The 24,440-nt window shown below is 51.3% G+C and overlaps 7 protein-coding genes across 7 annotated transcripts; 4 read left to right on the top strand and 3 right to left on the bottom strand.

The window, feature by feature from the left end:
• Nucleotides 1-294: 294 nt before the first annotated feature.
• Nucleotides 295-4,358, top strand: TRIVIDRAFT_221682 (uncharacterized protein; the record flags this gene model as incomplete). The annotated part of the gene is made up of 4 exons (XM_014101151.1): nucleotides 295-536; nucleotides 2,888-3,573; nucleotides 3,639-4,091; nucleotides 4,225-4,358. 4 exons carry the CDS (start codon nucleotides 295-297, stop codon nucleotides 4,356-4,358), a joined length of 1,515 nt encoding a protein of 504 aa, XP_013956626.1.
• A 75-nt stretch (nucleotides 4,359-4,433) lies between these two features.
• TRIVIDRAFT_191200 (uncharacterized protein) lies at nucleotides 4,434-5,242 on the top strand (the record flags this gene model as incomplete). Its single annotated transcript, XM_014101150.1, has 2 exons — nucleotides 4,434-4,893; nucleotides 5,217-5,242. The coding sequence occupies 2 exons, from the start codon at nucleotides 4,434-4,436 to the stop codon at nucleotides 5,240-5,242; spliced, it is 486 nt and encodes a 161-aa protein (XP_013956625.1).
• A 1,870-nt stretch (nucleotides 5,243-7,112) lies between these two features.
• TRIVIDRAFT_81710 (uncharacterized protein) lies at nucleotides 7,113-10,899 on the top strand (the record flags this gene model as incomplete). The annotated part of the gene is made up of 10 exons (XM_014101149.1): nucleotides 7,113-7,134; nucleotides 7,190-7,524; nucleotides 7,593-7,777; nucleotides 7,856-8,117; nucleotides 8,184-8,207; nucleotides 8,262-8,381; nucleotides 8,439-8,538; nucleotides 8,971-9,073; nucleotides 9,141-9,618; nucleotides 9,913-10,899. 9 exons carry the CDS (start codon nucleotides 7,311-7,313, stop codon nucleotides 10,743-10,745), a joined length of 2,319 nt encoding a protein of 772 aa, XP_013956624.1.
• A 342-nt stretch (nucleotides 10,900-11,241) lies between these two features.
• TRIVIDRAFT_28102 (uncharacterized protein) lies at nucleotides 11,242-13,481 on the bottom strand (the record flags this gene model as incomplete). The annotated part of the gene is made up of 3 exons (XM_014101901.1): nucleotides 11,242-11,586; nucleotides 11,668-13,207; nucleotides 13,276-13,481. 3 exons carry the CDS (start codon nucleotides 13,479-13,481, stop codon nucleotides 11,242-11,244), a joined length of 2,091 nt encoding a protein of 696 aa, XP_013957376.1.
• A 779-nt stretch (nucleotides 13,482-14,260) lies between these two features.
• Nucleotides 14,261-21,098, top strand: TRIVIDRAFT_179757 (uncharacterized protein; the record flags this gene model as incomplete). Its single annotated transcript, XM_014101148.1, has 8 exons — nucleotides 14,261-14,617; nucleotides 14,771-15,539; nucleotides 15,677-15,923; nucleotides 16,528-16,581; nucleotides 18,528-19,252; nucleotides 19,347-20,134; nucleotides 20,201-20,529; nucleotides 20,614-21,098. The coding sequence occupies 8 exons, from the start codon at nucleotides 14,261-14,263 to the stop codon at nucleotides 20,699-20,701; spliced, it is 3,357 nt and encodes a 1,118-aa protein (XP_013956623.1).
• Nucleotides 21,096-24,101, bottom strand: TRIVIDRAFT_179754 (uncharacterized protein; the record flags this gene model as incomplete). Its single annotated transcript, XM_014101147.1, has 4 exons — nucleotides 21,096-21,524; nucleotides 21,626-22,317; nucleotides 22,480-23,525; nucleotides 23,604-24,101. 4 exons carry the CDS (start codon nucleotides 23,863-23,865, stop codon nucleotides 21,479-21,481), a joined length of 2,046 nt encoding a protein of 681 aa, XP_013956622.1.
• On the bottom strand, nucleotides 23,986-24,405 carry TRIVIDRAFT_60741 (uncharacterized protein; the record flags this gene model as incomplete). Its single annotated transcript, XM_014101146.1, has 1 exon — nucleotides 23,986-24,405. One exon carries the CDS (start codon nucleotides 24,403-24,405, stop codon nucleotides 23,986-23,988), a length of 420 nt encoding a protein of 139 aa, XP_013956621.1.
• Between the last annotated feature and the right edge of the window lie 35 nt (nucleotides 24,406-24,440).

Here is a 24,440-nt window from a genome sequence, read left to right as displayed (position 1 = left end):
TGCCCATGTCAAGTGTGAGAGCTGATCCAGTAATGGATTCTCCGTAGACGGTATACCTGGACCTTATCTCGGCTGATTCGCGCGATCTCGCATCTGCGCCTAATTTGTGACCAATTCACTTATGCGCGGCTACCTACCTGAATCCACACCCACACCAGTGCCGCATACCATCAGCAAGCTAACGGGCAGAGCGAAAGACCTATACAGACAGTTACTCACAGCTTGCGAGCACTAATGGGGAGTAAATACGACCAGGGACATTGGCCTCCATTGTCGCCCTACGTTGTACACGCCATGAACGCATCAGTACATTCTACAACCACATACCCAGCCTTCGAACTTCTGTATGGGAGGAAAGCGGCACACTTTCTGTCGGCGCCGGACGTCACCGGAGGGATTCACGACTACGCCAAGAATCATCAACAGATGCACAAGGACGCATGGGACGCAGTCCAATTGGCCACGGCACGTACGAAGACACAACATGTTACGACCGACGCCACGCCAATCCACCCGACATCGCAGAAGGCGACTTGGTGTATGCCAAGATGTACATACTCACCGTCTGCGTTGGCGCATGGTGCCAGCACCAGTGAATGAAGATGGAAGAATAACATCTGTGTGAAACTATGTTACGGCGCGTTATATTTAGATAGCATTAATTCTTTGAAATAGAGATTTTGTATTCAAAGAGCATCTGCTATGAACTATGTACCAGTCGACAAATTAATGCTACCGCCTGACGACACGTCCTCTTTCCACGCCCATCTCGTACATCGTTGCTCTCTATCAGACCGGTCAAAGACATTGAAATATTTGTGTGCTATCTGGAAAATTGCGATATGGATGATGTGAACATCCTCTTTGCACAGATTGTCTATACCTTAGGAGGTGCCTACTAACCTAGGTACATGCATGTAGCCATAACCATTCTTCGGCACTGTTAAATACACCTGGCAGTAACCAGATGTTATTCCTATAAATCTCCCCACCACCTTGCTTACCATAGTTCGGATATGTCGCCGTTGATACTCCATATAAGCAATCATTCTCCTATTACTGAAGTTTAAATTTATAAGCGAGCTGAGGAAACTTAAAGAATAGTTGTTGCGGTAAATATTAAGACATCCTCTTTTGACTTAATCTCGGCTAGTAAAGTTCTGGATGATAAACAATGCGTTAACGAAGCGTCAGTAACGCAAGGTTGCATTTAAATGTTTGGTGTAGATTATGTTTTCATATCGGTAGTCAATATATTCTGTTACTATTTCAAGGCAGCTTTAATATTTCGCAAAAGCTTTGCTTAGTATATTTAGAGATGCTGCTTTATTATTTCCATAGATAAAGTGCCGTCTAAAAAACTACCAAGTCAGTAGCGTAGGTAAATACTTAGTCTCATTTATGTCTCCTACGTAGACATCTCCTCTCATTACACATATAGTCATCTTTCATCTTCAATGCCAAAATCTACCATCTTAATCGCTAAAAAAAAAAAAAAAATATTATTATTCCTTGACTCCTGGATTCACCTAAAATGAAGCCTCTCCATAATATTCAACAGCTTCCAGCGGAGTTGAGGTGTATAATTTGGTCTGAAGTTGGTTAAACAACAGCTATGCTCAATCGCTTCGGACAGGCCGCCTGAGTAGATCGGACATTCTGACGCTCATTCCAGCCGTAGGCCTTTCTTGCCGTTGTTCGCCATACACGCCCTGTACTTGCGCCAAATTTATTGATATCAAGCGGCTTACTATCACCGTGGAGCCAAACTGCTCCCCGTAATCCTGGCTCAAGTTCCCAGTCTCAATGATTTGCGGCCAAGGACCATCTTGGACAGTCGGAAATTTAGATGATATGCGTGCACAGCCTCTCCGCTATCTTTTGCCCAAACGAAATACTGGAATGAGGGGAATTGATTAATTTTAGTACAGGTATCAGTCCAAAAGACCTACCAGAAGTAGATGGGATGCCGCGTATTGTCAACGTCTAATTGCAAATGAGATTCTGTGTTTTATTCTCAACGGATAAAAGGTTGACACTGAATCAGCCGACGAAGGAAATTGCCTCTCTGTGACGAGGAATCTTGTCTAGCAATTCCACGTCGTCAGAGATGAGATTGTTGAATACCGAGAGCAGGCATAGAGACTCGGGAGTCCTTTGGGTACAACATCGCACACATCCTGTGAGCAGTAAGTCAAGTACTCGTATTATCCGCTTCCCACCATATCCGCAGGTTGAGTACTAACTACCGAGGTAAGCTCAAATAGGCAAATATTGTGAATGGGTCAGGTCAGCGCGTGAGGTCACGTGCCAGTTGAGCTTAGGCCTACCTATGTATGGGGTTTGCGGGTACTTACACATTGCGGTCTTTCCTATCCAGAAAGCGCTTCATCTTGTCGTCCCCACCTCCCAGCCTCTTATCTCATCTTTTCCCTCTCCCTTAATTCACATGGCTACCAGCGATGCATCATGTTCTCAAAGCACTAACATCAACACGCAGCGTTTTTCGCCGGGGTTAGTGAGATGGTTCTTGAGTGATTCCATACGTGGATAGCCGTGCCGCTCCGCTTGATGGCTCTTCTAGTAGAAACTGTTCTCTGCACGCAAGACTGGGAAATTCCGATACCTTCTCATAGCCGAGTCTATCGAAAGGGTCGGGGTCTTGTTGGCCGTGGATGGCGGGCAGCAGCTCATTATCAGCTAAAAGCGACCGCTATCCACCTCCGTGTTGCAATACTATTCTCTAGTGATGCCGTCTTGCGCTGAGTGGCGGGACTTCTTCACTACGCCCTCCAACCTCGTCATAACATTTACTCAATACACTTTACATAAAACTTTCGCTGATTTCTCTCCATCTCCTGCCCAATGCACTGACACATAACGATAGGAATGATAGCAGCGATGATAGCAACAGCCGGGAGCGGATCTCACTCAACGTTCCTCCGCACCGGTTACATCCGACAAAGGATGCCATCAAATTTCGAGCGCTAGACGCCATAGTCATTTGGCAAGATTCTGAGGGCCAAGAGCAGCGTGCTGAACCTGTATCTCTCGACGTAGACTTTGATAATGATGAAAATACTGCGTATTTCCGTCTGCATACCAACATTCGTCTCAGGACTAGGAGACGAGCCTTGTATCTATGCATACCCCCGGAGACTGTCTTATCCATCACATATAAGAATGAGGAGAATATACGGTCACTGGATTTCTCATTAACCCAAAAGCCCGAGTTCATCATCCCTCCAGAACCCCTTGAAAGCAGAAAGACTACCAAAAACTTGGTGGAGAAGTTCACGGCGCTTTCCAGCATGACCCAGTTCACCGTTAAGCTACAAGAGCACAAACCAACACAACCAGATGGCCTCAGTGTGATAAGATCGGCGGATCTCAAGAAGATCGCCTCTATATTCAGGCCCCGTCCCAAAACGGATCGCAAACGTGCTAATATTCAAGGCCTGTATGCTGGCAAACCAGGCCGAATCTTTGATGCAAGCACTACTGCGACGAGTGGTAGTCTTGAAGCAGAGATTCCACCGCCATATCATCTTCCCAAGTCTAGCCAAAGTCGTAGTAAGTATTCTCCATCCCATCTTTCCATGTAGGTATTCTTCCAAGCTTAACTGATTCGTCATTAGAAAAACGCAAGCGCGGGGACTCCAACGTGGATGACAATGAACTCTCTAAAAACCACGATGCTACACTACTTGAGAAACGTCTAGAAAGAATAGAGTGCTCTCTTTCAACCGTGGTTGAAATGGTTGGGATTTTAATACGATCGACACAAGATAACGATGATAGATATCGCCAGCTTGAATCTGAAGAGAAAGAGGTTCTATTCCAAGACGTCCGTGATCAGGTCAATAACACTCTTGACGAGCGTGTGGACGATTTGCTGGTTGAATGCGAGGGCAAAGTCAGAGAATGCGAACATGAACTAGACCAGATTCTGGACGAAAAACGCGACAAGGTAAAAGAGGCTTATGAAAAACAGCTCAAGAGGTTGGATGAAATAGCAAGTGACCATCAAGACCAAGTGATAGCAAATACGCGGGAAATGATTGCGGAATCTGTAAACGAGCAAATCCAAGGTGCACAATTGCGACTTGAAGGCCCCGTATCTTTGTATTTTTAGGAACTCTATACGAAGTACGATGTGCTTAGTTGTCTATGTTGTAATCCGTCATGAACTAATATATATATCTCGGCTTATTGTTCCAACAGCTGAAACTCTTGCCATGGGCGGCGCTAAGCATCTGGATATTATCACAGAAAGCGTTAACGAAGGCTGGAATAACTCGATTCCCTTGATAGGGGCTCAGCCCCAGCCGGATTTCTCTCTTGGCTTTAACCGGTAGGCGTTTAGTAAGGGGCAGTTGGCTAAGGTCTCACCATTCATTGGTGACTTCTTGACTGATGATCAATCCTTCTTCATGGCTACATACTATATGTACTTCCCATTCTTAACCTGTGAGGTGAAGTGCGAGACTACAGCACTAGATGTGGCAGATCGCCAGAACGCCCACAGTATGACCTTTGCAGTACGGGGTGTCACTGAGCTCTTTCGTGCTCTAAAGCGAGAAAGCGAGGTCCATCGGCAGATTTTAGCCTACTCTTTCTCACACGATCACCAGTCTGTACGAATTTACGGCCACTATCCAGTGATTGACGGTGACGATACCAAGTACTCTCGTCATCCAATCCGTGTGTTTGACTTTACAGATTTAGATGGTAGGGAAAAGTGGGCGTCATACCAGTTCGCAAAGAACGTATATGACTTGTGGATGCCGTCACATTTCAAGAAGATATGTTCTGCTATTGACCAGCTGCCCGATGAGCTGGACTTGGATGGCCCACCGTTTCTAGCCACCGGGCTGTCAAAGAGCCTGAAAAGTCACCATCTCATGCAGTCAGATGCCAAGGATGTTTCGCTCCCGGCCGAACGAGTCACCCATTCAGAAATCGAGCAGGAGACTGTTGCTCCCAGACCATCATTTACAGACCAGGGGGCAGCCAAGAAGAGGAAGGGTTGGGAGTAATGCCAATGCTAATGGATTAATTTCAGTACATGTGTTGAGGTGCCAGTCCAAAATACCTACTAGAAGTAGTTGTGGTACCTCATATTGTCAAAATCTAATGACAAACAAGGTCGACATAGACAAACGGCGACTTTTCTATAATTCTGCATTGGTTTACAATTTATACTTTATGTATAGTACTAATATATCCTGTATTTCTATAATATATGCTCTCAAACAGCAGGGATAATATTTTCTGGGATATAAATTATTTATCAGGAGCAGGATATATATTAAACAATTGTTAGTTACTATAACTACCTCCTGATACCACCGATAGCACCTAATAGGTATGCCTAGTAGGCAGATTAGTAGGTGCTTTCAAGGTTCTTTGGCTGACCGCTGTGGCAGGCCCTCTTCCACCTTCGTCCCATGCCACGAGTACCTACATTTTCCGTAGGTCAGCTCTTCCACTGCCTCAACCTCAACATCTCCCATTCACCTCAACCTTCATGGGCCCGTTCAGGGCACAATAGTGTTCGTTCAGGCCTAGCGGCCTACATTTCTGCAATTCACCTCATCTTCTACAATCTTGTTTACAATCTTGAAACTGTTCGGCTTGGCACAACGACCTGTTTCCGCAAATTCCCATTTTCCACAACCTCCATGGTCCGGCTCATGACCCAAAACTGTTCTGGCAGGCACAGCGGCCTGCATCATACTAATCCTCTCAACTTCCATAGTCCGGCTCAAGACTTCAAAACTGTTCTGTCAGGCACAGCGGCCTGAAACCAAACTAATCCTCTCAACTTCCATGGTCCAGTTCATGACCCAAAACTGTTCAGTCAGGCATTGCTGCCTGCAAATCAAGACACCAAGGTATGTATCCGTCGACATCATCTGTGCGTTTGTTGCCCGTTGCTATATTTCTTTTTTGTCATTAGCCCTCTTGCACTTTATAGAGGGGACGAGAGATATTCTTTTGCACCATTTCTTCACGCTACCTAGAGTTCAGAACGCTTGAAACTAACCCACGACTTTAGAATACAAAATACAGTCATCAATTTGTCGAGCGAGAAGGAATCTTCCATCGCCTTAGGGACATGCCATGCGTGCTTTAGAGGCAGGCAGTCTGCTCCTGGTATTGGACCACCTTCTATTCTCCATCTCGATCCTCTCATCATTCATATGTTACGTGGCACCGTCTGCCTCTGTTCACAAGACACGAAATGCAACGATCGGCTTCATCGTTGCATATGACAGTACGTTCTGTATCATCCCTGTCAAGTTACCAGAACTGTGAAGCCATCGACAGCGACGCCAACGCCGTTGCAGGTACGACGACAATCTACCAGCTGTTGCTGCATCGCGAATACTGAGCGACGGTACAGCAAAGGATCCCGCCAAGTGTTTCCAGCGCTGTTGGGCAAACTCCCAGAGCAGACTGCTGTTTCACGTACAGATCACTCCGTATTTCTTTTGTTTAAAAGATTGTTGCGCAGGTTTGCTTCTACTCCGTCACTTCTTCATGCCCGGTCGATACTGACGCTGTCGCTCTAGGGACGCTGGCTGGCTATAGTTGAAGCAAACAACCTGAAGTGACGACAACGGTCAAGGATTCGCTACATCCATCCCGACCCCGCATAAGCTCCAGCTCAGATTGTTAGTGGGGTGGTCTCACGCTCCCCAAAGTCTTTGAAAGAGCCCTTCGAAATTTATAGCTCTATAGAGCAGGATTGGGTGCTCTCTCCAAGCTGCTGGCCAATCAGCTCACCAATGCTCTTCACGACACTGTGCCGGGATACTGCTAGTAACTGATCAACTCGCGTCCTGTCTCCTTTTGGACAAAGCAGCAATCAGCACCAGCGGCCTCACAAACCGACGGTCAGTGGCTGTGCGTGCATTGTGCTTCGATCCACTAGAAACGGGGCTCTGTCTGGCTGCCGGCCACTTGTGATACGATGCAGTCCTCTGACGAACACGCGACATGGCTGGGTTGCACCCTGGATTTCTGGCAGCTCCGGGCCACCCCTCATCGACCTCTTTGTCAACCCTGTGCCATCACGCATAAACTCTCAACAGTCATTCGTGATTCCGCCTCCTATTAAAGCAACCTGTACGCTTCATACACCCGTAACTCCTTTTGCGTCCTCTACTCACTCTCCCTCTAGTGCTGTCTGCAAGACCTGTACTGTACTGTACGGCTGGTCTCATCCCCACACACCTCTAAAACAGCTTCCCCTTTGTTGGCACCCGATTCGCCCGGGCTGTCGTAGTCCATAAAGCCGCATCATGGGTCTCTTCGGCAAGGTCGAGGCCTTTTTCGGGGGCGAACAGAATGATGAAAAGCACTCTCATTCGCACTCGGGCTATCAATGCGATGAGCATCACCCTGCGGAGCACGCTGCCAACAGATACCAGTCCTTTGCGGCCCCTTCTTCGGGAAACATCAAGTGGTTCGTCGATGGCTGCTCCTACTTTTGGGCAGTGTCTGAGGCCCTTCAGAGTAAGTTCTGTCCATCTTTGACAAGGTGTCTCATTCAAATGCAATGTCAATAACACCTCTCCGTACAGGGGCGCAGGAGAGCATATACATTCTCGATTGGTGGCTGAGCCCTGAGCTCTACCTACGTCGGCCTCCTTCTCGCAACCAGCAGTATCGCCTTGACGTTATGCTTCAAGCTGCTGCCGAGCGTGGAGTCAAGGTTCATGTCATTGTGTACAAGGAGGTCGAAGCAGCCCTCACGCTTAATTCTGCGGTATGTCACTTGAATCGCCATGTGTCTTCTCACATAACTTTTTAAAATCTTCGCATAACTCATTCGGGATACTTGTAGCACACAAAGCATGCCCTCGAGAAGCTGCACCCTAACATCAGCGTTTTCCGCCATCCTGACCACGCCCCAGCTGGATACGACATCGCTTCGGAGATTGGTAATTCGTTCAAGAATTTGACAAACTTCAACTTGGCAACCATGTCCAAAGACACTCTAAAGGCCATTTATGGTGCGGCAGACGACGTTGTTCTCTACTGGGCCCATCATGAAAAGCTCCTTGTTGTCGACCGCAATCTCGTTTTCATGGGTGGTCTTGATATGTGTATGGCTTCTCTCTGATTCATCCCGCCATTTCAAGAGTATCGAATGGCTAACTATCTCAACATAGGTTTCGGACGATGGGATACCAACTGTGGGTATTGGTGCTGTAATATGGTGGAAGTATCCAGCTAACACAAAAATGCAGCCCATCCAATTGCAGACGCTCACCCTGGAAATGTGGACAACATCATCTTCCCCGGTCAGGACTACAACAATGCTCGAATTTTCGACTTTGCTGATGTTGGCAACTGGGATCAGAATCAGCGTGAGGCTACCCTTCGTTTCTAGAGCCAGAATCTCAAGGCGCTAATCATATGCATAGTTGATCGAACCAAGAGCTCAAGAATGGGCTGGTCAGATGTCGCCTTGTCTATGAACGGTCCGATCGTGTCTGACCTTGTTTCTCACTTTGTCGATAGATGGTGAGAGACAATCCCCAAACTTCTTTACGCCTCCCCTAGCTAACAGGATAAGGAACTTCATGTTCGACGCAAAGTATAACGACAAGGACCCCGGAAAGTATGTAAGACTCAGCATGCCCGGGGATTACGGTTCATCGCAGCGAGGATATGAACAAGAGGGTTCCGAAGAGCAAGAGTACGAAGAGCGAAGCGGCGGCGGCGGTATGCTCAGCCGCTTCACTGACTCTCTCGCTGACGAAATGGGAAACCTTGGTTTTTCTGAAGGTCACCGATCCCATCATTCCCATCGTTCCCATCGTTCTGAATATGATGACGATCGCTCCTACGATCGGCGCTCCGGTCGTGCAGACACTCGCATTCAGCTTACACGAAGGTAAGAGGGAATCTACTAACAATTTGTAAGGATTTAAACTCACTAAAACTTCATTCTAGCTGCTGCAAGTGGTCATCTGGCCACGCTACAGAGCATTCGATCGCAAATGCATACGTCAGTGCTATAACGAACGCCAAGCACTTTGTCTACATCGAGAATCAGGTACATACAACTCCAAGCATTCAAAAGAACTTGCTAGTGTGAAGCAATTGTTGACTGTTCTATCAAGTTTTTCATTACGGCCACGAGCGACGAACAGCTCCCTGTCGCCAACAAGATTGGAGCAGCCATTGTTGACCGCATAGTTCGAGCATATGAGGAGGGCCAGCCGTTCAAGGTGTGGGTATTGATGCCCGCCGTCCCGGCTTTTGCTGGAGACTTGAAGTCCAAGGAAGCCCTCGGAACAAGAGCTATTATGGAATTCCAATACAACTCCATTAGCAGGGGCGGACACAGCATTATTCAGAAGCTTGTTGCCGCCGGTATCGATAACCCTAGGGAGTACATTGGCTTCTATAACCTTCGAAACTATGATCGTATCAACACATCCAGCACTCTGCAGCAGGCGGAATACCGCTCCGGCGTCTCGTATGAGGACGCGCGAAGATCCCACGACGACTATGTCAACGAGGAGCGTTACGGCCGTGATGAAGGTCGCTACGGCCGTGATGAAGGTCGCTACGGCCGTGATGAAGATAGCTACGGCCGTGATGATCGTTACGGTCGTGATGAAGGTCGCTATGGCCGTGATGAAGATCGCTACGGCAGAGGTGATGAGGACCGCTATGGCCGTGAGGAGCGTTACGGCCGTGATGAAGGTCGCTACGGTCGTGATGAAGATAACTACGGTCGTGATGATCGTTACGGTCGTGACGAGGATCGCTACGGTAGAGGTGATGAGGATCGCTACGGCAGAGGTGATGAGGATCGCTATGACCGACGTGACGAGGATCGCTACGGTCGGGGCAATGAGGATTCCTACGGTAGGTATCAACGCCAAGCCCAGTCCGTCCAGGACGACACTCTGGATACAGTGAGCTCTGCATACATGAAACACGGCCCCAACATTGCCGAAATCTCATGGAACGGCGCGCCCCAAGACGAGTTCAACGCCTTTGTCAGCGAGCAGCTCTATATCCATACAAAACTCCTCATTGCTGATGACCGCCTCGTCATCTGCGGCTCCGCCAACTTGAACGACCGCTCGCAGCTGGGAACCCACGACTCTGAGATTGCAGTGGTGATTGAGGGCCCAACCACTCTCGATTCTTACATGAACGGCGAGCAGTATGCGGCCAGCGAATTTGCCGCCTCTCTCCGCAGACAAATCTTCCGCAAGCATCTCGGCCTGATTCCTGACCAGCGATGGGATCAGCCAACCCAGAACTGGCTGCCGGTTACCGACGCACCCAACGACTACGACTGGGGCTCATCTGCCGACCGGCTTGTGGAGGATCCTCTGAGCCCCGACTTCTTGAATCTGTGGGAAGACGTCGCAAGGACAAACACCGAGGTGTTCAGCCGGGCTTTCCACCCCGTTCCTGATGACCGCGTGCGCACCTGGGAGGACTACGACGAGTTCTTCTCAAAGCACTTCATCATCCCTACCGCCAAGGGAGACGACAAGAAGCCCAAGGATGGAGAGCAGGGCAAGGTTCCCTATGGACACGCTGTTCCCGAAGAGTTCCCCGGCGGCGTGCGGGAGTTGAAGGAGTGGCTGGGCCGCGTTCGTGGAAACCTCGTCAACATGCCTCTTCAGTTCCTCATCGACGTCAAGGATATTGCCGAGGAGGGCCTGACGCTGAATGGCCTCACGGATGAATTGTACACTTAGACTCGATTAACGGTATTGGCCAAGGTTAGCTGCGGGAGGGTCTCATAGCTGCATGAACATCTGATGGGCCATTTACATTACAAAGGTAGTAACGACAAATTTAAAAACCATTAGTTAAAAAAATGATATGTAGAGCAGACAAAGAGCATATGCAAGCACACTGCCAAAACCACAAGACATACACACACATACACAGAGGGAGGGGAAGAGGGAAATGGGAAGCCTGCCTGCCCACGTCCACCAGAGCCACGACGAGTATTGGTGTCTCTCTCATTACCGCAGTCTTCAAAACCAACTGCCCTTCGCCAGAGTCATAAACCAGTGCATGATTTCCTCGCCGCCAGCCCCCTCTCGTCAAGATTCATCAAAAGCTCCGTGTACCCTCTCCTCTTTGACCCTTTTGCCAAACCCATAAACCCCCACCTCCCGATAACTCCAAATAGAAAAAGATAGATTCTGCTGATATCGCCGTGCTTTTTCCGTACATGATTTACGCTCAGTCGGCCTTGGTGTTGCCATTAGAACCACCAAGGAACCCCTCCTTAAAGTCCCTGATGCTGATTGAATCCTCCAGCCGGAAGTGACCGCGTCCACGACGAGAGCGGCCACGCAGCCAGGAGAAGACTCCAAAGGCGATGCTAACGATGCAGCCAAAGGACAGGTAGGGGTGCTCGGTGAAGGAGAGGCGGATATCAAAGAAGACCTTTTCAAAGGAGGAGATGGTGAGCTTGGGCTTGAGGGCCTGTGGGTTATAGACGACCTTGTCTAGAGTCTCCAGGATGGACGTGCGGCTGACAAGAATGTAGTTGCCGGTCACGGTAGTGTCCCAGTACTTTCGGTTCTGCTCGCGTGGGTTGGTTAGTTATCGGTTTTCAAAGTGCAAAGAGGGCCTATACAATAAAAGGGGCGCTTGGGGGCTTACATCTTGGTCGTTGATAATGACTCTTTCTCCATCCTTGACGTCAATGCCGTAGGTGGTCCGGATCCAGCGCTGCCAAGAGACGCCGTCAACCCACGCAAAGGCCACTTCCCTACGTCCAGAGTTGGTCATATCGACATGAATAGCCTTGGCGGCTCGCAGAGCCCGCTGGTCGTCCCGGTCCTCGGCTTCTTCAATCCTCATCTGCTTCGCATCTCGCAGCTTCTTCCTCTCCAGTTGGAACTCTTGGATCTGTCTGTCCATCCACTCGTTGGCTGCGCTCTTCATCTCTCGGAGCGCACCCTGGAAAGATTCCTGATCATCTCGGTTCAAGACACCCAGCACAACAACCTTGTTGTCCATGATCTGGCGCGCGTTTGTTACCAGCAATTCAGGGACTAGGGGGAGCCAGACCGATCTCATCCAGTCCAGAACTTGATTGGTATCTCTCATTGCGTTGGGAGTGAGGGGAGGGAAGTAGGTAGGACGACCCTCTCTCGAGACCATGAACCTCGGCCAAGTAGTGATCTTGAAGCGATCGTACATGGCGGGATCCTTGGTCTTGACAAGCTTGGCATGTCCGATGAGGCTGAGGGGAAGTCTCTCAAGGGCCTTGAAGTCTTCCGATGTAGTAGCGTGATCATAAAAGTAGACAAAAATGACATCTTCCTTCTGCTCGATAGCTTTGAATGATGCCAGATCCACATCGGGAACACCGCTGGCAAGATCGACAGCCTTCTCGGCGTATTGAATAAAGTCGCCAAGTCCTCGGAGGCCCTCGTACTCAGAGCGCTCACCACCCTTGAAGAACAGAATGGTGGGGAATGCTCGAGCACCGACATCCTTGCACAATCGCGACTCCTTGTCACAGTTGACTTCTCCGATGTTGAGCTTGCCCTTCATGGTCTTGGCCAGCTGCTCCCACGTTGGTGCCATGTCTTGGCAATGAGGGCACCAAGGCGCGTAGAACTTGATAAACCAGGGGTCCTGGGTCATTGTCACTAGGCGCTGGAAGTTTTCAGCCGTCAGTGCCACTGACACGCCATCTTCGTTTGGCGTAACGACTGGCTTCTTGGGCTTCTTCTCCAGTTTCTTGCCATCAGCATCCCCCTTGGGTGCTGCCTCCAGCCTCTTCCCGTCGGTTTCGCTCTTGGGTGTTGTCTCCTTGTCATCCTCCCGTTTTGGCTCAGGCTTTGGGCGCTCTTTGTCACCTGGTTGAGGCAATGCAAGAGTCTTGGGTCGAGATCCAGGCTTTGTTTTCTCCAAAGCTTCTTCAACAAGACCTGAGAGGAAGGTCATGTTTTGACCACCAGCCACGCTTTGGACCTCCTTGCCATTCTCATATAGTGTTGTGGTGGGGTATAACTTAACACCATTCTCAACGCAAAGGTCGCTAAAGGCGATGCAATTGACTGCGCCAAATTTGAAATCGTACAAGTCGGTAAAGGTTGCCTCGCCAGCGCCCTCGGCCTTGGACGTATAGTAGAACTCGTATGTTGTCTGGAAAGTCGGAGCGTATTTAATGCAATGGTGGCAGTAAGGACTAGGTACAGGTTACATCTCAGCTCCAATTCGGCGACAGCGATATGAGAGGGTGGACGGCTACCGTACCTGTAATGCTTCACAAGAAACCACTTGCTCTTGCCGACCTCCTTCTTGAAGTTGTCTGGCGTCAGCTCTATTAACGGAGGCACCGCAACAGAGTCGAAATATGTGTTTGCGGGAGCGGTTGGCTCGTCGTCATCTGCCGCTGCCGAAGATCCAAACAGGCCAAAGGCAGCAAGGCCAGAAAGCAGAGTAAAAGGTGTCAGCCGCATGGTGGGCTGACTCTCGAGCGACCTTGAAGGCGCTGGAGGAGGGCGATTATAGACGGGAGGAGAGCAAAGCGATGCTGAGAATCAACGAATTGGGGCTGCGATGTAATCTCGGACAGCTCTGCGAGCAAAAGGGTCGAATTGCGAAGAGCAACGCAATGGGTACGGAGACGATGTTCAGAGCTGATCCATTCGCGAGACTGGACGCTGTCTGGTGACAGAGCAGCCCAAGCGATGCCTGGAGAGCTCGTGTTCAGCGATGATGACCAGGTGGAGGCTCAAGTGCGGGCCCTCGAGGTGGACGATAGAGTAGCCAGGTTGTTACATATACCAGGACTACTAAGCAGTAGCAATACTGGAGGAGTAGATAAAGGGAGATTGGAAATACGGAGCATGAAACGAAGTGGTTGCGTTTGCAAGAAATTAGCGCCACAGTGAGGCGCGTGGTGTGGCTTGACAGCGTCTGTTGATTGGCCCTTGCCAAGCTGCAGGTGCACGGTTGTTGCCTGGTACATGCGACATGTACACCTATCAAGGTACAGCAGGAGCGAAGGGGAGATGCATTGAAACTGCAACCACAACAGTGGCTTCAGACAGCCCTTTTCTTCCCCTTTTCTTCTCATTTTCATCTCATTTTCATCTCACTTCCCTTTTCTTTTTTTCTGTTTTTCATGCATCGTCATCTTCGCATTCGCACAGTTGATTCGATTTTCTCCCTCTGCTACCAAGGAAACAAAGCTTTACTAAATCAATGTCGGTTTTGGCAGTCTTACCCTAGGATCATGGACTCCTCGCGCAAGCGCCAGCTCAATGTTGACGAGGGCGATGAATTCGGAACTCTGGCATCTCTCTCGCGACCCATTAGCCCTCCGCGCAAAAGGTTTCGTCAAGTGAATGTGCAGAAGTCGCCATGGCAGCTCACTCGAATTCGAGATGTCCCAGAAGAATTGAATAAGGATACAGTTGCTCTAGGGGATATCCTAGGCGATCCTTCCATCACCGAGTGCTGGCAGTTCAACTATCTCCACGACATTCCCTTCGTGATGAATGCCTTTGACAAGAACGTCAGAGATTCAGTTCAATTGCACGTGGTTCACGGATTCTGGAAAAGAAACGATTTGAACCGTGTTATACTTTCGGTAAGTGGTCATCTTCTCCATTGGTTGTAGATGTACACTTGGCAGGGTGCCCATTTTCTTCGCTTTTCTATTCTTCTTATTTCTGTCCGTCTCTGGAAGCAATATATGATGGAAATGAAGCTGAGATTGTCTTGCGTCCTTGCTTTGATATAGGAGCATGCATTGCAACATCCCAACGTACATCTGCACTGCGCGCCCATGCCCGAGATGTTTGGAACGCACCACTCCAAGATGATGATACTATTTCACTCTGATAACACCGCACAAATCGTGATTCACACAGCAAACATGATCCCAAAAGACTGGACCAACATGACCAACGCGGTCTGGAGATCTCCCAAGCTGCCGTGGAGATGGGAGCTAGATCCCAGACTACAGCAAGCACAGCAAGCTCCCTTTGGTAGCGGGATAAGGTTCAAGGCAGATTTGTTGGCCTACTTGATGCAATATGACTCCCATAGAGTTACTTGCAAACAGCTTGTAGATCGTCTCGTCAATTTCGACTTTTCCAGCATACGGGCAGCCCTGATTGCCAGTGTTCCAGGCAGGTACAACTTGTATGATACGAGTAGCCCTGCCTGGGGCTGGACTGCGTTAAAGAGATGTTTACAAACTGTACCCGTTGAAACCGGAGAGTCGCAAATTGTGGTTCAGATATCTTCCATTGCGACTCTTGGTGCCAAGGACGATTGGCTGCAAAAGATTTTGTTTAACTCGCTAGCCACGTCCCGGAATCAGGATACGAAGAAGCCAGACTTCAAGGTCGTCTTCCCCACGGCGGACGAGATCCGGAATTCATTGGATGGATACGCTTCCGGGCAATCGATTCACACCAAGATTAAATCGGCGCAGCATATCCGGCAGTTGCACTATCTACATCCAATGCTGCATCACTGGGCCAACGACAGTGCAGATGGAGTGGGTGAGTGGTTGCCTTTATCTCTTTCATCTTGGTTTCGCTCCCGGCAAATTAATGACCTTGCTGGTTAAGACGATGAGATGACGGAATAGTTGCCCAAATTTAGAGAGAGCGTCTTTTTGACTAACAGCCATGTATAGGCCTTCTTGAACAGCCGCCTATTAGCGGCGATAGTGGGCGAAACCGTGCGGCCCCGCACATCAAGACATACACCCGCTTCAACCAGAACAATTCGATTGACTGGGCCATGCTAACATCGGCAAACATGTCAAAGCAGGCGTGGGGCGAGGCACCCAGTTCCACCGGGGAAGTTCGAATCGCTTCCTGGGAGGTTGGGGTGTTGGTGTGGCCGGGGCTGCTCTGTGAAAATGGGGTCATGGTGAGCTCGTTCCAGTCAGATACCCCAGACGCATCGCCATTCACAGAAGAACAGAGGCCTCTTATTGGCCTTCGGATACCATACAGCATGCCGCTGCAGGCCTACGGGAAGGGGGAGGTACCTTGGGCTGCCACCGCGGCCCACTCCGAGCCTGATTGGAAGGGCTTCTTGTGGACGTACTCTCCCAGTAATAGTGCCTAGTTGACAAGACGAGAGAGATTTGAAGCTTGGCCGCTGACTCGTGGGATCGCACTGTGATACAGGCGGAGGGCGGCAATTCGGAGGCCGAAGCAGGTGCTGGTGCGATGCGAGTACAGCGAACCCGGAGAGGCTGTTTGCTGGCAGTAGGCGATTTAGGCCATTGTATCACACCTTTGCTTGACGGGTGTTGGGTTCCGATGCTACCTCGCGTATGGAGTACAAGCATGGGCGTCGCCGGCGATAGAAGAGTGGCTGACCGGTGAGGCGGCAAAGAGGGCCAATATTGTTGCACGGAATGGCCACACCTCGTCGCTGTCAGGTTAGGATGGGGTTGTATTTTTAGTTGGGCGATGCCGCACAGACGCCAAGGTGGTGTGGACGATTGAGCGAAGGATGTGATGTGCCGACAAGGATATTGCTGTTTCTGTTTCCCACGAGGCTGCTGGCTGTTGTTTGTATGTACTCGTACATGCAGTATACTTGTACAGCACTCTAGCCAGGGAGATGTTGGTGGCAGGGCGTCTGGCTAAATCCTTCCTGAACATGGGCTGATGATTATTCAATCATCAATATAGCATAGCACAGCACAGAGCAGCAAGCATCATCTATGATATCGGAGTATCAAGTTCGGGGCGCGCCTTTGCTACTAGATGTCTGCATATACGGAGGGAATCCTTGCAAGGCAGCGTGACGTGTGGATTCTAGCGCAAGCCTGCCCAACGGCTTCATTCGTCTCGCCCTCCCGCTCTCCATCCTTTGGCTGCTTTTGGACTCCCAAGACTCCGTAGATCGCACTCAGATTGCATCTGGTTACCGCTGAAGAGCACATGGATATGGACCTAACTTGGCTAGTGCTAATACGCCAGTTGGAGAAGGAGTCTCAGTAGCCCAGCCAAAGCCACAGGCGGGGATTCCCCTCATTCCTCGGCGAACCCAAAGCGGCATCAACATGGCAAAGACAAGGCGCAGATGAAGATGGTGGAGGGGGCAAAAGAGACAGGGCTCCAATCTTTACTCTGTCCGGCGTAGTAGGAACAGCGAGTATAGGCAGTGGCATCGCCTGGAGAAAAACTAGTTTCAGTGGTGAACGGCGGCCTCGACGCCACCAACATCCGCTAAACCGGCCCGAGACAGCGAGGGAAGCTAGAGCCCATGCTGGAGGGGTCAGCGCCATCGGCGGTTCATCCTTGGCGCGCGTGCTGCGACAAAGATTTTTTTTTTTCTTTTTCTTTTCTTGTTTCTTCATGTCTCGTCCCTCGGTTCAGCCGCGCGGGCTGAACGGGTTAATGTCGGCCGGTCTTTTTTTTTTTCTTGCCCACGCTTGATGGCGGAATATGGCGTAAAGGCGAGCACGCGGATTGCACGATGGATGACTTGATTATGTGCTGTGGAAGTACTGCCATGTACTGGTATAGATAAGGTACCTCTCAGTTAGTACCAAGTACAGGTTGTCAAAAGAGATACTCGTCCATTTGCTGAGATGGTTACTCGACGTTAAACTTGGCTTTGCTTGTGCCCCGTATAGACAGAAACACGGAGCGCCATCGGATCGGAGCAAGCACGGGAGTTACTCCGTAACACAGCCAGTTCAGTTTATACATACAGGCATAGTACCTGTAATTAATTAGTATCCATACCTTGGTAACACGGGGAGTTATGCCTCGTGTCTTTTAGCATCATGGCGATGCTACCTGATAGGTCGTATGGAGTACTCGTGCCTTAGCCTACGGAGTAACGTAAGGTACTGTATCCTCTTTGTGCCACCTCCATCTGCTAGTTTTTTATACCTTGCCTGTTGAAGCTGTCCGGAGGTACCTCCTAGTACCAATCCGCAGTAGCCCCAGCATTGCCTCGACTAATAATGTCTTAGCACCTGATACTCGTGCTGCAGCAACTTCCTTGCTCATCTTCATCATCATCTTTTCTCGCCCACTTCTTCCGCGCTCCCCTCCTTCTGTCGACAACCTCTCCGGCCGTCTGCTTCGCCCAAAGGGATTATCGGAAGCCTCGATTTTCTCTCTTCTCGCCCCATTGGTGTCTCGTCCTGCCAGCTGGCGCATGTCGAATTGGAAGAGCGGAACCAGCCGAAGAAGCTTTTCTCTCTGTGACTCCTCGGAGCAATTGGATCGTCTTGCGATTCAACACGAAGACTCGACAAAGTTTCAATCATATTTTCTTTCTTTTTCTTGAAAAGAACGCTGCTTCTGCGTCTTTCCGCTCGAACCCCCCCTCGGGCACACCATCCAGGGACCCCATTCAGATCGAAGAGGAGGAATAAGAGAGAGTTGTTATAAGTCGAAAGCCGAACCGAGACATCAGGCGTTTTCATGGTGGCGTCCCATCGACCTCTCGAGCCCCAACACTTGAGCGAGTAGATCAAACATCTCGAGCTCCCTCTCTCCACGCGAGAGAGACCACTATACCACCATGAGTCCCGCTGCCGGTGGTAACCCCGGGCCGTCTGGCCATGATCCCCTAGCCTTTCCCTCTTCGTTCCGCTCCGGATCTCCTCTTGCGGAGCAAGTGCTGGCTCAAGACATTGCAGAGTGCACCGATGACGATTTCGACCCTGCCGACGACCAGATCGACGCCGAGCATGGCCATCACTTCATGTATCGCCGGCCTAGCGGCGTGGCCTACGGAGCAGCTCGACCTGCTTTCAACAACTCAAGCGGCCTGGAAGAGCCCATCCTGACACCACTAGAGCGGAAGCAATCTCGCGACGCTGAGCGCAGTCTCCTGCGAGATAACCACGTCCTGCCGCCGAAGCATGCCCACAAGAGCCAGTCACTGCCCGCTCGAATGTACCGAAAGATCTTCAGCACCAAAGTCCCTGTCGACGAGTATGAAGAAGAGGAAGAGGATGCGCCGCTGCTCTCCCGTGACAGTGACCACGACTATGGCACACGAACACGCCGACAGCCATCCATCTCTGCGGGCGACGATGATGTGGATGAGCAGTGGGAGGAGGCTATAACATCGGGACGGATTCGCACGACATGGCAGCGTGAGGCCAAGACGGTCTTGTCCTACTGCGGGCCGCTGATTGTGACCTTTTTCCTCCAATACTCGATCAACGTGGCTGGCATCTTTGCCGTTGGCCGCATTGGCACCATAGAGCTGGGAGCTATTTCATGTAAGTCAAACCACTGATTCTCAACGAATCTTCAAAACGGAAGACACCAGAAGGAGAAATGAAACTAACGCTTGAACCCGATGAATTTGATTAGTGGCCAACATGTCGCAAGCCATCTCCTGCTTGGCCCCTTTCCAAGGCTTGGCCACAAGTCTGGATACCCTCTGCGCTCAGGCTTATGGATCCGGCCACAAGCATCTTGTCGGCTTGCAGTGCCAGCGCATGGCATGCTTCCTGCTGACCCTCTCCGTGCCCGTCATCATCCTGTGGCTTTTCGGAGCGGAACCAATCCTGCAGCGGATGGTGCCCAATCCAGAGTCTGCTCGACTTGCCGCTCTCTACCTTCGAGTCATGATCTTTGCGATTCCCGGTGTCATCCTGTTCGAGTGCGGCAAGCGCTTTACACAGTCGCAGGGTCTCTTCCAGGCAACCACATATGTTCTCCTTTTCGCCGCTCCCTTCAATGTCTTCCTCACCTGGTTGCTCGTCTGGAAGCTGGAGTACGGCTTCGTTGGCGCGCCCATTGCCGTGGCCATTACAGAGAACATCTTGCCGGTTCTCCTCTTTTGCTACGTCCGGTTTGTCAACGGCCGCGAATGTTGGGGCGGCTTCAGCAAGCGAGCACTTAACAATTGGTGGGTCATGATCAGACTGGCGCTGCCGGGGATGATCATGGTTGAAGCCGAGTGGCTCGCTTTCGAGATCCTGACGCTATTGGCCAGTCGCTTCGGATCCGAGTATCTTGCCGCCCAGAGCGTTGTGTCGACGATTGCGTCCATCTCGTACCAGATTCCTTTCCCCATGTCGATTGCCGCGTCTACTCGCGTTGCCAACCTGATTGGCGCTGGGCTTGTCGACGCGGCCAGAGTTACTGGCAAAGTGGTACGTTGTTCCCCATAAGAATAAGCAGAGCATAGCAAAGGCAAGCCTTACTGACCTGTATCCCAGACGTTTGTGACGCACTGTATCCTCGGACTCGTCAACTTTTGCCTCTACAGCACTCTTCGATTCCACCTGCCGCTGCTCTTCACGGATGATGAGACGGTTATTTCCATCGTGGCCAGCATTCTGCCTGTTGTCGCCGTCATGCAGGTTTTCGACTGTATGAGCGCCGGCGCGCACGGATTGCTCCGTGGTATCGGCAAGCAGAGCATAGGCGGACCAGTCAACCTAATCTCATACTATGTCGTCTCGCTGCCCATCTCACTCGCATTGGCCTTTGGACTCGGCTGGAAGCTGCAGGGACTATGGGCCGGTGTCAGCGTGGGCCTAATCTTGTATGTCGAATCCTCATTCCATTCAACTCATCCCTAAAGCGATGATGCAGTAGCCAGAGCCTTTTTGACTAACTCGGATGACAGGGTCTCATCGATCGAGTATACTTATCTGCTCAAGACCGACTGGCACCAAGCGGCCCGAGAGGCTGCCGCCAGGAACGCAGCGGGCTAGAAGCCGCGCCGTGGCGTGCGTTTACTCATCCCAGGTCCTCCATTTACGGAACTACAGGCCGTGTCCGACGTATCCAGCAGGGAAGAAAACGACAGTGTATCCGCCGCGTTGACGACTCAGAAGCAGCAGGACAGTAATTTGTTGTGCGAGGAGAGCTTTTGCTTCGCGATCCATAGAATTTGGGAAGCGGCGGAAAGGAAGCGCGTGAATTGAGTCGAGGGCCGTCCGTAGGTGAATTGGTAATAAACAACACAAGTAGCTGTAGGGAAGCCTTGAGGAAAGAGAGCATCTAGATGGTTCCGAATACTTAAGGAGGCGGGTAGCATTCCTCCATGGTTTTTTATAGGGCATGTTTAGGTAGTTACAGGATCACAAAAAGGCTTGCATTGTTTTTGTTAACAAGTTTGAGCATTCATGGTATCTCTCATTCTCCTTTATGTTGGGGACAATAATATTCTACCCTCCCAAAAATAAGTCGCGGGAAGCTGTCCTCCCATTCCTCCCCCCCAATAGGTTTTTTTCTTTTTAACAGTTCACGATTTCATCTGACACGCCGTCCGTGCCGTCCGTTTAAAACTCCAGATAAGATGAAAGATTTCTGAGAGAGAGGAAGAAAACAAAGAGAGAGAAAGAAATTTTGGCAGTTATCCTACTCGAAAAAAAGGCAACGAAGCACGAGGGAAATTGCACATTAAAAAAAAAAAAAAAAAAAGAAAGAAAAAAAGAACCGGTTTAGAATCAATCCTTACTCCAAGCGAGAGCTGGTGGTCTTTTGGTTTAGCTGAGCATGGAATGTGTTCGGATACCCTTGGGGCCGTGTTCACTGTTGAAAAGAAATGGTCAGTTACTGTGACTTCTCCTGAATACATGTAGACATCTGAAAGGCAACTCCTCAAACTGGATAGAAAAAAAATTAAAACTCACTTGTAGTCGACTCTGCTCAGGCTCATTGACTTCTGCGCCTCGATGGCCTGAGCGTCCATGTTGGAGTGCAGACAGAAGGCTATCCTCGCAGCCACTTGGGCGCCCAGGAACATGGCCTCCTCGAAGCCGTTCTTGCTCCACTCGCTCAGATACGTGGGCAGGGCAATGGTCTTGATGCTGGTGGGCGTCTGGCTGTGGAAGTGGTGGCCACTGGCGGGTCCAGCAGCCTCGGACCCGACATTGGGTGTTGAGCCGGTAGCGACTTGGATCGTGTCTCTGCCGGGGATGCCAAAGGTGGCCGCCGTCGTGGCCGCCTGGAGAAGCGGGTTGACACCGCTGCTGGACAGCTGGTGCGGCACTCCGTTGAAGGAGCCGATGGGCGTCTGCGAGCCGGTGCCGGCGGGCGTGGCGACGTTGGACGGCAGCTCCGACGTGAACATGGTGGCCGTGGACGGCGAGATGAGGTGGCGCGCGTTGAGCGTCTGCAGAATGTTGTCCTTGAGGCCGCGCAGCCGCGAGCCGTTGCCGACGAAGACGAGGTTGTCCCAGCAGGCCGGGCGCATGTACATGTCCTCGACGCCCTGGATGGTGCGGTAGATGGTGCTGGCGATGCGGTCGATTTCATTGCGGTCGGCGAAGAGGAAGCGCTCCAGGCCGACTTCGATGTCGCGGCGGATACGCTTGGGCCGGAGCTCAGGGGGTTCGGCATTGTCCGTATCGGCGTTGGTTTGGTCGCCGTTGACGACCTCTGCCGGCTTGGAGTCCACACCATTTTCAGTGCCATTGCCATTGACCTTTGATTCCTCCTCGAACTTAACAAGGGGTTCTGAAGTTGGTACGGCGTCGGTCCCTACAGTGGCGGGGGGCTTAGCCTCCGCATCAACCTCCGATCCTTGTGCCGGCTCTGGTGCTGAATCTGAGGCGGGAACCTCTCCGCCGGTGCTGCTCTCCACGCCCTGCATATGGATAGGCATAGATACGGATTCTGGCGCTGGTGCAGGCGCGGGTGCGGGTGCAGGCGCCGGCACCTCTTTGGGAACCTCCTCCATGACAATCTCTTCGTACGAGAAGGTGTTGCGCATCTTCTTGGAGTTGGGCTGCCGCACGGGTCTTGCTTGAGCTGCCGCCTCAGCCTCCTTCTCCTTGTTGGATTTACGCCCAGGCTTGCCCTTTTCCTTTTCCTTCTCTTTCTTAGCGAGAAATTCCTTGGTCTGGCCGCTGGTGACAATGCTAGCCACATCCAGGACGCCATCTTCATCAACGTTGGTGTCGAGGCCATCGTTATCCTCCATGGTGACATCCGACGGCTCGTTGATCCGCGGTATCTCTGCGGTTGAGTCAGCACCTTGTTCTGTTGTTGTGCCACCTTGGGTTGCTGTGCGCGACTGGGACTGTGATGCGTTGGAGGGAGCCTCGACGGGAAGCTCAACGAGGCCCTTCCGAGTCGGGGCGTAGGGCAGCACCTCGCAGATGCCGCTCTTCTTCAGCTGCTCCGCCATGTCGTGGTTGAAGCCCTTGCTCTGCAGCAGCTGCTGAAGTTTCTGCGTAAAGACCTCTCCTCCGCTAATGTGTCGGTCGGGCTGCGGGCTGCCCAGGTCCATGTGGTTGATGACGCGCCCGTCGTGGATGGCCGTGACGTCGACCTTTTCGTAGCCAATGTCGATGACGGTCATGTTGGGCCACTTGAGGCCGTACTGGGTGGCGATGCCGCTGTGGATCAAGCAGAGCGCAGGCGTCTTTGTCTTCTCGAAGATGTACCGCGCAATGATCTCGCAGTCGGGCCGCGTCCATTGAGGGGATGCCATGAGCATGATGGGAGTGTTGTGATATGTGGTGGTGAGTAGGCCGTGGACGTGATCGAGGAAGGCGAGGAAGGCGTCCATCTGGACGATGCGGCCACCTGCAAAGCATTAGCCCATGGGTTCTCTCTTCAGGCTTATATTCAAACTTCGTCCTCCTCCACCTGCTTCTGACATACCCTCAATTGGCCATACGGCGCCCTTGTCCTCGTCCACATCCTCCACCCACTCCTCCTGCTCCACGCCGTCAATCATCTTGGTGCGCTTGTACGTGTAATACGGCCGCCACTGCTGCGGGTCCTCGTCGTCCCTGAACATCCTCGTGGGGATGCGATGAGCCGGAGGTGACAGCTCGCCACAGCCCAGCTGGGCCATAGTGGTTCTGCTGCCGGGGCAGATGATGAGGATCTGCTCCTCGCGCCATTTCCCCCCACTGGCCATTGCGAACGGGCTGCTGTTGTTGTTGCGGTTGCGGTTGCGGGTGTAATTGCTGCTGCTGCTAGTATTATTATCTGCCCTGCTGGGGTAATTCTGCCGCTGCTGCTGCAAAGAATCGCGCTTCTAGTGGCCGATGCTGTAGCTGAGCGGAGAGCCCGTGCGAATTGCCGCTGCGCCGCTGCCGCTCGTCTTGGTGGGTGTCGAGAGGCGCTGGAGGTGCTGCTGAGAAGCTGTGCGACGACGACGCGATGGTGTTGAAAACGAGCCTTGAGATGCTCTTGGCTCGCGCAAATCATAGCGTTGTGGCGTGGGCGTGAGTGTGGCGCGGCCGCTGATAAGTTTTGTGGCGGTGCGGTCACCACTACGGATGACGTCTTGAGTCTGAGTCTGAGTCTGAGTCCGAGAATCAGATCCAGCTTCGGTGTGTATCTGCTGTTGTTTTCTAGGAGTACTAGAGGTGCTGTGGCCGCAGATTCCAGGGTGTGGGTTTTCCGCTCTGCTTGCTGTAGCATTTACTCCGAGTGCGTTTTGTGAGGTGTCCATTGTCTTTGCCTCTGCCTCCCTCTCTCTTTAATATG

The sequence above is a fragment of the Trichoderma virens genome, assembly GCF_000170995.1.
Source record: "Trichoderma virens Gv29-8 chromosome Unknown TRIVIscaffold_6, whole genome shotgun sequence".
NCBI classification, from domain to species: Eukaryota; Fungi; Ascomycota; class Sordariomycetes; order Hypocreales; family Hypocreaceae; genus Trichoderma; species Trichoderma virens.
The sequence above is the reverse complement of the archived record's forward strand: the minus strand, read 5'-3'. Positions and strand labels throughout refer to the sequence as shown.